Source organism: Gymnoscopelus braueri (assembly GCF_963280865.1).
Source record: "Gymnoscopelus braueri genome assembly, chromosome: 10".
NCBI lineage: Eukaryota > Metazoa > Chordata > Actinopteri > Myctophiformes > Myctophidae > Gymnoscopelus > Gymnoscopelus braueri.
Genome location: NC_137611.1, coordinates 7,554,582 through 7,570,063, shown reverse-complemented (window position 1 = coordinate 7,570,063; position 15,482 = coordinate 7,554,582). Strand labels below are relative to the sequence as shown.

At 38.4% G+C, this 15,482-nt stretch overlaps 1 protein-coding gene across 5 annotated transcripts; it reads left to right on the top strand.

Moving 5' to 3' along the window:
- Positions 1 to 1,178: 1,178 nt before the first annotated feature.
- LOC308094509 (H-2 class II histocompatibility antigen, E-S beta chain-like) lies at positions 1,179 to 14,840 on the top strand. Of its 5 annotated transcripts, XM_080441220.1 has the most exons (10): positions 1,179 to 1,255; positions 3,023 to 3,102; positions 4,614 to 4,697; positions 5,776 to 6,033; positions 9,049 to 9,321; positions 10,820 to 11,039; positions 11,530 to 11,597; positions 12,732 to 12,845; positions 13,299 to 13,355; positions 14,021 to 14,840. In XM_080441220.1, exons 3-9 carry the CDS (start codon positions 4,631 to 4,633, stop codon positions 13,334 to 13,336), a joined length of 1,038 nt encoding a protein of 345 aa, XP_080297346.1. In that variant the 5' UTR covers positions 1,179 to 1,255; positions 3,023 to 3,102; positions 4,614 to 4,630; the 3' UTR covers positions 13,337 to 13,355; positions 14,021 to 14,840. The 5 variants fall into 5 exon arrangements, with proteins under 5 accessions (XP_080297346.1, XP_080297348.1, XP_080297349.1 ...); XM_080441222.1 differs by lacking the exon at positions 1,179 to 1,255 and having other exon boundaries at positions 2,892 to 3,102; positions 10,823 to 11,039; XM_080441219.1 differs by lacking the exon at positions 1,179 to 1,255 and having other exon boundaries at positions 2,902 to 3,102.
- Positions 14,841 to 15,482: the final 642 nt, after the last annotated feature.

The window sequence follows — 15,482 nt, the reverse complement described above, 5'->3', positions numbered from 1 at the left end:
GTGCCTGAAATTAGACAGATTGGATTTGATTGTGTTGGCTACATTTTTAATATGTTTTTAAATGTGAAGTTTGAGTCTAGTGTGATTCCAAGATATTTAAATTCAGACACTACCTTAATAATGTTTCCATTGACGATAATGTCAGGATAAACATTGTCTGTGGAGTTGCGTGAAAAAAACATACAAGCAGTTTTGTTTGTATTCAGGTGTAAACATGAGTTCCTCAACCAATCAGATACATGGACCATGGCTGCAGTTGGTTTATCTGCTGCTACAATAGTAGTTTGTTTTGAGCATGTACAGTATATAAAGAACTGTGTCATCAGCATACATTTGTATGGAGACAGATGGACAGACAGAAGGCAGATCATTAAAGGTTTCATGACATTCAGTTTTACCACACATTAAAAGTCTTTGTCATGGTCCTTCAAACGTGTATAAAAAGTTTTAACAAAAAAATCCACTCCATTAATCCATGGCAGGTGTTTTTCTCTCACATTTCTAAAGCCTTTTCAACTGCAATGAAAAAAGAAATCTTTACCTGCGGGCGTCGCTGCTGAGGGATTTTGCTCATTTGATTTTGCTATTTGTCTCATCTGTTTAAGAAAGTAGGTAGCTGATATATTGCACTTTTTACCTTAGCGCTAGGTATACTCTTGGTTGCTTGTTTTAGCAGAAAATGCACTTGAGACTTCTGGTGATTAGTAGTTTCGTTCCCTAACTATGTTGAATACACTTATTGTAAGTCGCTTTGGATAAAGCGTCTGCTAAATGACTGTAATGTAATGTATTATAAGGTGCATACAGTAAGTACATGAGGAGATATAAGGTGCATAAGGTACAGTACGTACATGAGGAGGCATAAGGTGCATAATGTACAGTATGTACATGAGGAGATATAAGGTGCATGAGCAGCAGCTATATACTGTTCATGATATGTGCAATAATCCAGACTGTCGTCTTCTTGGAAACAGATGGTGTAACATCATATCTTTAATCTGATTGGCTGATTCTTCTGAACTAAAGAACCAGTCCTCCTTCATTCTCATTCAGACTCCAGAACTTCTCTTTCAGTAAACATCTGTTTATTCTGATCTGTTTATTCCGATCTGTTTATTCTCATCTGTTTATTTTGATCTGTTTATTCTCATCTGTTTATTCTCATCTGTTAAATTCAGTTCAGTTTTGATCAGTGATGAAGATTACAGCCACCCTCCTCATCCTCTCCTAAGTACTTCATGTCAAAGCAATCCCAGTAAGTACATTATATTTATGTTATTATATAATATATACATTTATATCTACTGTCATTATATAAAAACAAATATGAACAATGCACAATATAAGCAAATGACACACACACACACACACACACACACACACACACACACACACACACACACACACACACACACACACCCACACACACACACACACACACACACACACACACACACACACACACACACACACACACACACACACCCACACCCACACCCACACACACACACACACCCACACACACACACACACACACACACACACACACACACACACACACACACACACACACACACAGCTAGAGAGAGAGAGAGAGAGAGACAGAGAGAGAGAGAGAGAGAGAGCAATGTAATAATAAGTTAACAGTAGTAATTACTCTTACATTGGATTATTATTTACTTTTTTTAATTGACGTTACAGTAAGGAGGTTGTGATGATATGTAACCATCAGTCCAGTAAGTGGCGGTATTATTTTACCTTTTATTCCAGAGAGTGGTTTAAGAGAGAAGCTTCTCCTTCTGGATCATGTGACAACAAACTGACTGTCTGTCTGTCTGTCTGTCTGTCTGTCTGTCTGTCTGTCTGTCTGTCTGTCTGTCTGTCTGTCTGTCTGTCTGTCTGTCTGTCTGTCTGTCTGTCTGTCTGTAACAGTAAGGTTGTTTCTGTTTATTTACGTGACAAATCCAAGATGGAGGACAAACAATGAAGTTGTGTAAAAAAGAGCATATTTAGCCACCGGACAGAATGCCCCCGCCCACTGTAAAAAATATCGCGAAAATTGCTAAAACTATAGAAAGCAGTAAATGAAAATACAATAACACTCACCTTTTATTTACTTTAATTACAACCTAAAATATAAACCTTGGTTGTAAAAAAAACAAAGTTGTACTTTAATAGCAAAATGGCCGCCGTGTGAATATGCTCTTCAGAGACCATAGCCCCTTGTCACCTTGCATAATAATACATATGTGCAGAGTAGACCAGTGAAGTGCTCCAGCATTTTATTTGGGTTTTCTCTTCTGAAGTGACCAGATATTTTACTTTCTGAGTCAAGTTGTCCCCCTTTTTTTCTTTCGAATTCTTTCGAATTATTTTTCTTTCTTTCTTTCTTTCTTTCTTTCTTTCTTTCTTTCTTTCTTTCTTTCTTTCTTTCTTTCTTTCTTGTGTTTCTCTTCAACAGAATCATAATCATCTTTATTGTCACATCACAGGTTAAACTTGTAAAGTGGGTGACATTTTTTTTTGTGCAGCTCCATCGTTTTAGTTATTTTCAGAAAGAGAAAGAAAAGAAGACGGGGGGGGGGGGCAAGGAGAGAATAAAAATTGAATTAAACAAAGTTATTTACATACAGTATGTACATGAGGTTAGACATAAGGTGCATAAGGTACAGTATGTACATGAGGAGACATAAGGTGCATCAGCAGCAGCTATACTGTTCATGATATGTGCAATAATCCAGACTGTCGTCTTCTTGGAAACAGATGATGTAACATCATATCTTTAATCTGATTGGCTGATTCTTCTGAACTAAAGAACGAGTCCTCCTTCATTCTCTTTCAGACTCCAGAACTTCTCTTTCAGTAAACATCTGTTTATTCTGATCTGTTTATTCCGATCTGTTATTCTCATCTGTTTATTTTGATCTGTTTATTCTCATCTGTTTATTCCGATCTGTTTATTCCAATCTGTTTATTCTCATCTGTTTATTTTGATCTGTTTATACTCATCTGTTAAATTCAGTTCAGTTTTCATCAGTGATGATGAAGATTACAGCCACCCTCCTCATCCTCTCCTAAGTACTTCATGTCAAAGCGATCCCAGTAAGTACATTATATTTATGTTATTATATAATATATACATTTCTATCTACTGTCATTATATAAAAACAAATATGAACAATGCACAATATAAGCAAATGACACACACACACACACACACACACACACACACACACACACACACACACACACACACACACACACACACACACACACACACACACACACACACACACACACACACACACACACACACTTTGATCACATGACCAGTGTGTTTTTAAAGACATTTGATTGTTTCAGCAGTGAGATGTAATGAAGCTTGGATTGATGATTAATGAACATGAACAGCATTTTACCAGCGACGCTGAACACACACACACACACACACACACACACACACACACACACACACACACACACACACACACACACACACACACACACACACACACACACATACACACACACACACACACACACACACACACACACACACACACACACACACACATACACACACACACACACACACACACGCAATCTTAGCCTCTGTCAGCGGGGGGATTTTGTTGGGGGGGCGGGGGGGGGGGGCTGGGGGGAGACAAAAGCTTTGGAACACTCTGAAGAAACGGGGTGGCATTTCATTAACATAATAGCAAAATGTCCGCCGTGTGAATATGCTCTTCAGAGACCACAGCCCCTTGTCACCCTGCATAATAATATTATGTGCAGAGTAGACCAGTGGAGTGCTCCAGCATTTTATTTGGGTTTTCTCTTCTGAAGTGACCAGATATTTTACTTTCTGAGTCAAGTTGTCCCCCTTTTTTTTCTTTCTTTCTTTCTTTCTTTCTTTCTTTCTTTCTTTCTATCTTTCTTGTGTTTCTCTTCAACAGAATCATAATCATCTTTATTGTCACATCACAGGTTAAAGGTGTAAAGTGGGTGAAAATATTTTTTGTGCAGCTCCATCGTTTTAGTTATTTTCAGAAAGAGAAAGAAAAGAAGACGGGGGGGGGCAAGGAGAGAATAAAAGATGAATTAAACAAAGTTATTTACATACAGTATGTACATGAGGTTAGACATAAGGTGCATAAGGTACAGTATGTACATGAGGAGACATAAGGTGCATCAGCAGCAGCTATACTGTTCATGATTTGTGCAATAATCCAGACTGTCGTCTTCTTGGAAACAAATGATGTAACATCATATCTTTAATCTGATTGGCTGATTCTTCTAAACAACAGAACAGATCCTCCTTCATTCTCTTTCAGACTCCAGAACTTCTCTTTCAGTAAACATCTGTTTATTCTGATCTGTTTATTCTCATCTGTTTATTCTGATCTGTTTATTCTCATCTGTTTATTCTCATCTGTTTATTCTGATCTGTTTATTCTGATCTGTTTATTCTGATCTGTTTATTCTGATCTGTTTATTCTGATCTGTTTATTCTGATCTGTTTATTCTCATCTGTTTATTCTCATCTGTTTATTTTGATCTGTTTATTCTCATCTGTTTATTCTCATCTGTTTATTCTCATCTATTAAATTCAGTTCAGTTTTGATCAGTGATGATGAAGATTACAGCCACCCTCCTCATCCTCTCCTCTCTACTTCATGTCAAAGCGATCCCAGGAAGTAAGTACATTATATTTATGTTATTACATAATATATACATTTATATCTACTGTCATTATATAAAAACCTATATGAACAAATGACATCACACACACATACACACACACACACTCTCTCTCTCTCTCTCTCTCTCTCTCTCTCTCTCTCTCTCTCTCTCTCTCTCTCTCTCTCTCTCTCTCTCTCTCTCTCTCTCTCTCTCTCTCTCTCTCTCTCTCTCTCTCTCTCTCTCTCCTCTCTCTCTCTCTCTCCTTTTACTACATGTACAGTATTGGATCTTGAATGTTGGTCCAAATACATAAACATTAAAACAGATGTTAGGAACTGTTGTTGTTACATCATGAAATAAATCATTCCGTATGAATTACTTTCATAATAAATACAAAAAACAAACAAACATTTGAATCAGTTTCAGTGTGAATAAAACGTTTGACAGGAAGCTACTTTTAATATCCAACCTTTCACTTCATATAAGAACCAAACATGCAGTGGTGTAAAGTAACTAATTATATTTACTCAAGTACTGTACTCAAGTAATTTTTAGGTACTTATACTTTATCTTTACTGGAGTATTTCCAATTTCCAGTACTTTTACAGTACTTCTACTCCACTACATCTCACAGGCAAATATTGTACTTTTACTACAATTATTTGAACACTTTAGGTACTAGTTACTTTGTAGATATAAGTTATAACATTATAAAAAATACAGTAACCACTGTAGCCCTATTTTATACCTAAGCTATTTGAAAATAGCCGATCTACAAGCTCACAACGTGTCGCATCGCGACGCGTTGTGAGCTTGTAGATCTGCTATTTTCAAACATTTTAGTACTTTTACTTTTGTTACTTTAAATAGATTTTTATAGCAATACTTTTGTACTTTTACTCAAGTAAATTTAGAATTCCAGACTTTTACTTGTAACAGAGTACTTTTCAAATTGCAGTATTGATACTTTTACTTAAGTAATATATCTGAGTACCTTTTCCACCACTGCAAACATGATTGTTTAACATGATGATTATGTGTTATTGTCACTGTTTGTTGTTGAATTTAATGTCATCTTTGTTTTATTTCCAGTGTTCCATGAGGAGATTAGTGTCGTTGGCTGTTCAGACACAGTTAAAGACCCATATAAAGAGTGGATGTATGCACTGGATGGTGAAGTGATAGCGTACGCAGACTTCAACAAAGGGAAGGTGGTGGAGCCTCAGCCTCCGTTTGTAGATCACATGACCTTCCCTGCAGTAGCTTATGAAGCAGCTTTGAATCAGCAGGCGCGGTGCAAAATCAACCTGGACACCGTTCGCACTGCCTTGAAGAAACCACCAGTGAAAGGTACATGAATACTATGAACACAATAGTTATTAACTAAAACGGTTGAATATATTTAACATTAATGAAAATGTTTAAACATGTATATTAAAGGAGAGATCCGGACATTTTAAGTGTTATCTTTGATGTGTCGCTTATCACTCACCATCCTTGAAAGGGACGTTTCGACCCCCTCCGTTGGCATAATGGGAGCGCGTGCCTAAGTGAAATTCGTCTATTATAACCGATGCAAAGTTATTTTTTTCTCTACTACTACTCATTGTAGAGTCTCATGATACTCAAACATTCACTGAAAGTTCCTCGTTCGGCATTAGCATTAGCCTCTCATTAGCCTCTCATCTCTCCTTTAAGCATTTATGGTGAAATATTTTCTAAATAATATGTATTTAGTAGTAAGTAATTAGTAGTAAACAGTAGTAAGTAGTAAGTAGTAAACATGAATATGTGCTCAAGGTGCTTTATTTTATTTTATTTTTTACAAATATATGCATTATTAGATCTACTATTTTCAAAAGATGTGTATACATTTCAAAACTTGAAATGGAACATTTTGCATAATGAGTACTTTTACTTTTGTACCTAAGTACATTTTGATGCAAATACTTTTGTACTTTTACTCAAGTGCATTTTAGACTGCCCCAACGCTCCTGATTTCGTGTATAGAGGGGCGGGTGTATAGAGCCGGCGAGAGACTGCGCCTGATCCCATTGGTTCACCGATCTGTCCGTCAACCCCCGCCCCGTTAACACAACATTACGAGTGACGCCCACTGCACTCTGGTTGGTTGGGAAATGAAACACTTCCTCATACCGAGTTCACCGACTCGCTGGGCCAGGTTTTTATTTTTTAGCAAAACTAAACAATAAAAGCCTGGAGATCGAGGCTAAGTGCATTTTGAATTCCGAACTTTTAATTGTAATTGTAGTATTTCTCTACATTGCAGTATTGATACTTTTACTTAAGTAAAACTTTTGAGTACTCTTTCCACCACTGAAGGATGGTAGAGTGGGTTGTTAATGTTCTTTTATGGTTGTTTCATTAATAAATTAATACAAAAAAAGCTCATAGCGCGGCACCCGGTGCTTGTAGATCTGCTATCGGCTGGGGGTGGGCGTGGCCTATCACCTTGGGGGTGTGTGGTTTTAAGCTTTGGGCGTGGTTTAAAGCTGTGGGTGTGGCCTATTAGCTTGGGGTCGTTGTTTATGGCCTATCGGCTTGGGGTTTGTGGTTTAAGGCTGTGAGTCACCTTGGGGGGGGGGTGGTTTGAAGCTGGGGTCGTGGCCTGTCACCGTGGGGGTGTGGTTTCAAGCTGTGGGAGTGGCTGGTCACCTTGGGGGAGTGGCTTGAAGCTGTGGGCGTGGCCTGCCGGCTTGGGGGCGTAGCTTGTGGGCTGTCGGCTTGGGGTTTGTGGTTTAAGGCTGTGAGTCAACTTGGGGGAGGGGGGGTTTGAAGCTGCGGGCATAGCCTGTCACCTTGGGGGTGTGGTTTGAAGATATGGGCGTGGCCTATGAGCTTGGGGGCATGTTTTAAAGCTTTGGGCGTCAAAAAATAGCAGATCTACAAGCTCATAGCGCGGCACTCGGGTGCCGCGCTTTGAGCTTGTATATCTGCTGTCGGCTGTGGGTGGGCGTGGCCTATCACCTTGGGGGTGTGTGGTTTGAAGCTGTGGGCATGGTTTAAAGCTGTGGGCGTGGCCTATCGGCCTGGGGTTTGTGGTTTAAGGCTGTGAGTCACCTTGCGGGGGTGGTTTGAAGCTGGGGTCGTGGCCTGTCACCGTGGGGGTGTGGTTTGAAGATATGGGCGTGGCCTATCAGCATTTGAAATGGGGACCCCCCAAAATAATCCTATTTGAACTGGGGACCTCCCAAAATAATCATATTTTTGTGAGCTTGTAGATCGGTTATTTTCACAATGTTTGCCTTTTTCTTATTAATTTGACAAGTTGGCGAATTTGCTATTAAAAAAGTCTTAAAAGTCATGAAATTGTCACTTTATAAATGTGCAGATACCCTGTATCCACTTATACTGTATGTTGGTTTGTTTACTGTTGAGTGAGAAAATAATGTTACCTATTAAGCTAATCATCTGGGGACCCCCAAAAAAAGTTATCTGGGGACCCCCCAGAAGTCAATGCACTCATTTAATTATTTGAATTGAATGATGGTTTATTTGATACATTTGGGGGTTATATACAATATTGCAATTTAATTTAAAAAGCAACAGTTTAGTGTTTTCATTTAGGTTTGCAATGCAGGCTTTAATACAGTATAAATAATGACCTTGATTTGTTTAATATAACTCAGCTGATTGTTATAATGATTGACCTGGTATCCTATAGTTTCTTTGAGGCTCTACATTGTTCTCTCTACTCTCTACTTATGTGACTATTTACCTTGTTTGCTGACTAGAGTCAGTGGTGGGAAAAGTACTCAAATGTTTTACTTAAGTAAAAGTATCAATGAAGTATGAAGTAGGCTACTCTGTTACAAGTAAAAGTCCGGAATTCAAAATGTACTTGAGTAAAAGTACAAAAGTAATGGCATCAAAATGTACTTAAAGTACCAAAAGTAAAAGTACTAAAATGTTTGAAAATAGCAAACAAGCTTGTAGCGCGGCACTCGGGCACAAAGGGGTTATCCTGGGGTTATCCTGGAAATACATGATGGGGTCTGACAGACAGACACAGACAGACAGACAGACAGACAGACAGACAGACAGACAGACAGACAGACAGACAGACAGACAGACAGACAGACAGACAGACAGACAGACAGACAGACAGACCTTGTTTACTCAGCCATATAGACAACTGGACACATAGAAAAAAAACTTAACTGGTAGCTCAATCTCATTGTATTAATATACATGCAAAACATTTTAATGCCAGATTTCACATCCTGAACATATTTTAGACTTTATGTAGTGACATGTTTGGCCGATAGGGGGCAGTTAGCCTAGTGTTGATATTATACAGATGATAATAAAACATTAATGACATTTTTCATTGTCTGTTTCCAGATGGATATGTGTTCTATTGGGCTGTCCGCTGTGTGTTTAACTCCAGTGAGCTGAAGGACATACAGTACATAGAGTCATATCATTTTGATGGTGATGAGATCAACAGGTGGGACAGTAGAGTAGATCAGTTTGTTGGATACACTGAGCTTGGTGTGAGGCAGGCAGAGAGCTGGAATAAAGATCCTAGACTACTGGCTGAGAAGAGAGCACAGCGAGAGGTACTCTGCAAACCCAACACTGAGACCGACTACTCCTCTGTTCTGAACAAGAGAGGTGAGCTGATCTCCGAGCAGCACTCAACACTTATCACCTCATAAACTATAACATGAAATCACATGATTCTATTCAGAGATGATTAATGGTGTTAATTTTGATCTGATAATGATTATAAAACATTAATCTGCTGAGAAATAGCAGATCTACACAGAGTATAAATGAAACATAGATCTATTTCTGAGTGTTTTCACCCTCATATAATGACCTGCCTTAAAATAGAGACACCAGGATTAATGCTTTAAATTAACTTTAAAAAGAACCATGCAGGCTAAAACACACCTCTATACACTTTTATTTCACCACCTGATTTAAAAATTGTATTATTGTCTTAACTAGTTTGTTTTGTATGTTTTTAATCACTTCAGTAATATACCACAGGATTATGTGTATTGTTTTGTTTCTACTCCAGTTCGTTCGAACTATTTTCATTGAATGATATTGCTGGTTTATTGTTGTTTATGTAAAGCACTGTGTAACTGTGAATTATTTAATATGTTTAAATTACGTTATATAAATGAATTCTATGATGTAGAAAACTGTAGACTATTGTAGAATCTACAGTTGTTCTCTGGGGCCATCTGGTGGCCAAACACTGACATTTACAGTTACAATTTACAATGTAGGCATTTATCAGAAGCTCTTAATCCAGAGAGATTTACAGTAAGTAAGGAAAACACAAGGTAATACATCAAATTCATTGAAATAGTAATCTAGGATTATAGGTAAACCAATAACCTATCATCAGTCTAAACAGTATAATATCAAACAAAAAAAGTATATGTACATTGAAACCATCCAAACTATAGGATGCCAGTTCTACAATGAACCTGGCATCTGTCTACATAACATGATATCTAAATTAAATTTTAACCTTCGCATAAGCCTGCAAAGTCATCAAGGCTAGGTCTAGTGCTACAGTCTTCAGATTATGGTGCTAGATTGGGAGTGAGTCTGCAGCTCTAACTGCAATGGGGAGTTTGTTCCACCGTTTGGGAGCCAGAAGGGAGAAGAGTTTAAGACGTGTGGAGCGTTGTCCAGGGTGTTTTAGAGAAGGGAGAAGAGTCTAGGATGTGTGGAGCGTTGTCCAGGGTGTTTCAGAGAAGGGAGAAGAGTCTAGGACGTGTGGAGCGTTGTCCAGGGTGTTTTAGAGAAGATTCAGAGTGAGCGGGAGGGGTTGTAGGGTTGGATCAGGTTTGAAGATATGGGGGTGTCATACCTTTGGTTGCTTTGTAGGCCAACATCAGTGTTTTGTACTCTGTGAGGGCAGCAAGTGGGAGCCAATGGAGGGAGAGGAGAACGGGGGAGAGCCGGGAAACGTGAACATTTTGGCTGGTTGAAGACCAAGCGCGTTGCGGCTTTCTGGATCATTTGGATCTTATTTGGATGATATACAATTATTAATGATAATGACATATTCCTATGACTGGTATATAATAATAAATATAATAATAATAATAATAATAATAATAATAATAATAATAATCATCTTTTTTAGGAGTGGAGCCCAAAGTGAGACTGAAGTCAGAGACTCCCCCTCGTCGTGGTGAACACACTCACATGCTGAGGTGCAGCAGCTACGACTTCTATCCTAAAGTGATCCTGGTGACCTGGTGGATAGGTCAAGAACCTTTGACCTCTGGTCTCTCCTCTACTGATGAGCTGTCTGATGGAGACTGGTACTACCAGTACCACTCCTACCTGGAGTACACACCCAGGTACACACCTAACACCTATACATAGAAATACACACCTAATAGACACCACACCTCTACTGGTACTACCAGTACCACTCGCGAGCGAGCTGTACATGAATACACACACAGGAATACGCTATAACGTGCGTATCTCGTTACTAAGTTTCTTCTGCGGCCTTCCTATTTTTTCTGCAATGGGGAGGGAATAGTGGAATACACAATACACACTAGAGCGGAGGAGAGCCCAGCGGGGCATTCACGCTCCTACACAAAAATAGTCAAACAAAATATTAACAAAGATCAACAGATCAATGTGTCAAACCGCAGCACGTTTCAGTGTGTAGATCGGCTACTACTACCGTCTGTGTGTGTGTGTGTGTGTGTGTGTGTGTGTGTGTGTGTGTGTGTGTGTGTGTGTGTGTGTGTGTGTGTGTGTGTGTGTGTGTGTGTGTGTGTGTGTGTGTGTGTGTGTGTGTGTGTGTGTGCGCGCGCGTGCGTGCGTGTTTTACAGATCAGGAGAGAAGATCACATGCATGGTGGAACATCCCAGCCTGACCGCGCCTATAAAGATGGACTGGGGTCAGTTACTGTAATCTAGTGTAATCTACTGTCTAAAAATAGCAGATATACAAGCTCATAGCGCGGCACCGAGTGCCGCACTATGAGCTTGTATATCTGCTATTTTTGAAAAATCTTGAACATTTGTGCTAATCTTTGAACATAATATGTTTTAAAGCATTTGTAACTGTCAAATGTCTCTCAACATATGTCTTAATTTTTCTGAAACAATATATCAGTGGTGCTCAAACTTGTTCTTGTCAAGGACCCCCAAATTGATGTTTTTGGTTGCTGATCCCCATCAAAATATGTTGTTCCAGGGACCCCCCAGAAGAAAATATTTCTGTTAAAAATGTTGTTTAAAAAATAAAATATATAAATTATATTCAAACATTTGCACAAATGTTTGATTGCTATTTTTCAAAAATAGCAGATCTACAAGTTCATAGTGCGGCCCTCGGTGTCGCGCTATGAGCTTATTGATTAGATAAAAGCAGATTAAAGACCAGATAGATTTGATAAAACAGATTAAAGACCAGATTGATTTGATAAAAGCAGATAAAAGACCAGATTGATTTGATAAAAGCAGATCAAAGACCAGATTGATTTGATAAAAGCTGATAAAAGACTAGATTGATTTGATAAAAGCAGATCAAAGAGTCATCATGGTTTCATCAATGTGAAAACAAGACAGTTTTCTAAGACAGAACAAGCGCTGATCTTTTTTACAAACTGCCTCACAGTTCTGAGTCTATGACTCTGTCCCAAGATACTTTCTGCACATTCCACAGCCTGGTTTATAATCATCATAGTAAAAGGTTGATTCATGTCTTCTAAAATCTATCATCATATCCTTTGTTTTGGATGGATTTAGCTCTAAGAAGGACATGTCACATCAGGTGACAAACTCCTCAAGGACTGGACCAATAGGGTTGGACTCATTATTACTGAATAGACTCACAATGACTGTGTCGTCTGTTTATTGTTTATTGTGTTTGGTTTTTGTAGCTTATTGTCAGATGACTCCATGTCAGAGTCTGTGAAGAACAAGGTGTTTTAATCTACTCATATGATATGATATGATATGATATATTATATATTATATATGATATATGATATATGATATATGATATGATATGATATTTGTATTGTCAGATGACTCCATGCCAGAGTCAGTGAAGAACAAGGTGGCCATGGGAGCATCAGGTCTAGTTCTGGGTCTGGTCTTGTTCCTGTCTGGATTCATCTACTACCAGTGGAAGAAACAAGGTGATTAGCATGTTTAATTAACATGTTTAATTAATTATTATACTACCAGTGGAAGAAACGAGGTTATTAACATGTTTGATTAACATGTTTAATTAATTAATATAATACCAGTGGAAGAAATGAGGTCAGATCAACAGAGGATCACATGACATGTGGAACCCTCACAGAAATGCAAACAAACAAACAAACAAACAAACAAACAAACATGTAAAGTGTGTTCTATGTTGTCACATTTAGCTTTAATACATCCGTGTTACATTTAGTCCTAAATAAGAGTCAAATGTTCACATTAGTTCTGATGACTGAACCCTAATGTTGTTGTGTTGTTGTGTTATTGTGTTGTTGTGTGTTGTGTGTTGTGTGCACATTTATGCATTTTATGGAGAAATACACACAATACAGTAATATGATTTATTTGTGTGTCTGTTTTAACTGTCTCTGTTCTTCTATCAGGTCGTATTCTGGTGCCGACAACCAATGACAATCTTTAGACTCCTCCCACACACCCAGGTTCACTTCCTCTTTCTTTTTACTAAACTTTTTTTTTGTTATGTATAAAAGTGTATAAAACTAGAAAACATACACAAAACAACATGCTTGTGTAAGAAGTGAAACAACTATCCTGGTAAACCATCCCGGTCGCGTGAATTCACATTATCATGTGTCTTCTGCTTAATTTCTTATAATAATGAATCTAATAACCAAATTTAATAATCAAATGATTTGCTGTATCAGACAACACTGATGACAGTGTGGTCAGATGAGGGGGGGGGGGGGGGTGTTTTCATCAGTTTGATGAACCGCACACACTAATTGGGACTCCCTCTTCCTTTGGTGTGGCGCCCAGGTGGCGCCTAAACCCTGACCTTTAACCTCACACATCTGACCTTAACCCTAAACCCTGACCTTTAACCTCACATAAACTATGTCTATAAACCTAACCTTAACCCTAACCTTACTAATAACTTGTTCATGATCTATTAACAATTTATATCATAGTTTTCAATCATTAAATCATTAACCATTAACACACATTTAACACGTTATGAATATCACATTAACTAATAATTTGGGAATGATTAATTTACTATTATAAAGGAAGGTTATTCTAAAGTGTTAACATGTTCACAGAGTTAATAAATTCTGACTCTTATTGGTTTATTGTCTTTTCACAGAACACCTGGGTGTGTTTTCAGAGAAGCAGAGAGTCATCGCTGCCTCCGGGTGGAGAGAGGAGGAAATACATGTGTCCATTCAGCTTTTAAATACTCATAACAGCAGCACAATGATGACATCATCAACCTTTTTCACTAATGTGTCCTTTAAACAATTAATAATGCTAATTGGTTAGCCAAGGCTAACGATAATTACTGTCTTTTCCCGGTGTTTCGCCCAGGTCGACGTGGTTTTGAGGCTTAGGGTTAAGGTTAGGTTTATAGACATTGTTTATGTGAGGTTAAAGGTCAGGGTTTAGGGTTAAGGTTAGGTTTATAGACATAGTGTCTGTGAGGTTAAAGGTCAGGGTTTAGGCGCCACCTGGGCGACACTCCAAAGTAAGAGGGAGTCCCAATTAGTGTGGGCGGTTCATCAAACTACTTTGTATAGTTTCTGTCGTCAGAAAACACAAACATAATATTTCAGTTCTATACTATAGCCATGTTTGTGATTTTTTTAAATAATTGACCATAAGTCATTTATAATCATTTATAATGTGTGATAATTAATGTTTTACGATCATTATGACATCACTGTTTCCCTGTGATGGGTGGACCTGATCCTCTAGGCTGGTCCGGGGTTATGGGTGGAGACACCCTCTAGGGTGGTCTGAGGTGATGGGTGGACCTAGACCTTATAGGGTGGTTTGAGGTGACAATGGTGGACTGCCACAGTCTATGATATTAATGGGAAAAACTGATGGCAATCATTTATATTAAGTCATGATTTATATGTAATCATTCATATGTATAATGAGCAGGGGAGCAGATCTCAGGGGGGGGGGGGGGGCACGAACAAGGAACATTCTCATCAATAATATCACCAACACAGAGTTCAGTTCTTATTTTTGGATCCTGATTTGACTAATGATCAATACATCCAGTAATCAATACCTTCCGTTTATTATCAATATCTACTGTAAGTGATCGATATCTAAAATGCTTAGAAAACTGGGCAGGGCTGCCTGTCAGTTCATAAGTAATAATTCATTACTCAGCACTAATTGAAGGACACATGGTGAGGTGTCCTATATGTGTCCTATAGAGACACACGGCCGGAAGCGGAAGGCCTACAAATTCACGCCCACTTTTGACACTCGGGGTCCGTGCGAACGATGAACTGCAGCTCTCAATGCAATCTCTATGAGAGGCATTGTAAAATAGCGATTTTTTTTGTGTTCTAATAATCTGTCCCATTTGTTTAATTTGTCCTTTTTAATGTCCCATATCTTTCATCTCGATATACTACCCACAATATACTATAATATACTCCATCAGTATGTCAAAACCGCTAGCATCGGAGATCCATAGTTTAAGTGGTCGCATGGTATATACGTCACGGACGCATCCCTTGAGGTTTTCAATACCCAGAAAACTGGCGAAAGTGGCCGTTTTCAATAGGTTTTGGTCATTATCTCTGGAA

Coding starts and splice junctions, on each gene's coding strand:
- LOC308094509 (XM_080441220.1), top strand. CDS start 4,631: ATGATGAAGATTACAGCCACCCTCCTCATCCTCTCCTCTCTACTTCAT. Junction 9,322..10,819: donor CTCTGTTCTGAACAAGAGAG/GTGAGCTGATCT, acceptor CATCTTTTTTAG/GAGTGGAGCCCAAAGTGAGA. Junction 11,040..11,529: donor TACCTGGAGTACACACCCAG/GTACACACCTAA, acceptor CGTGTTTTACAG/ATCAGGAGAGAAGATCACAT.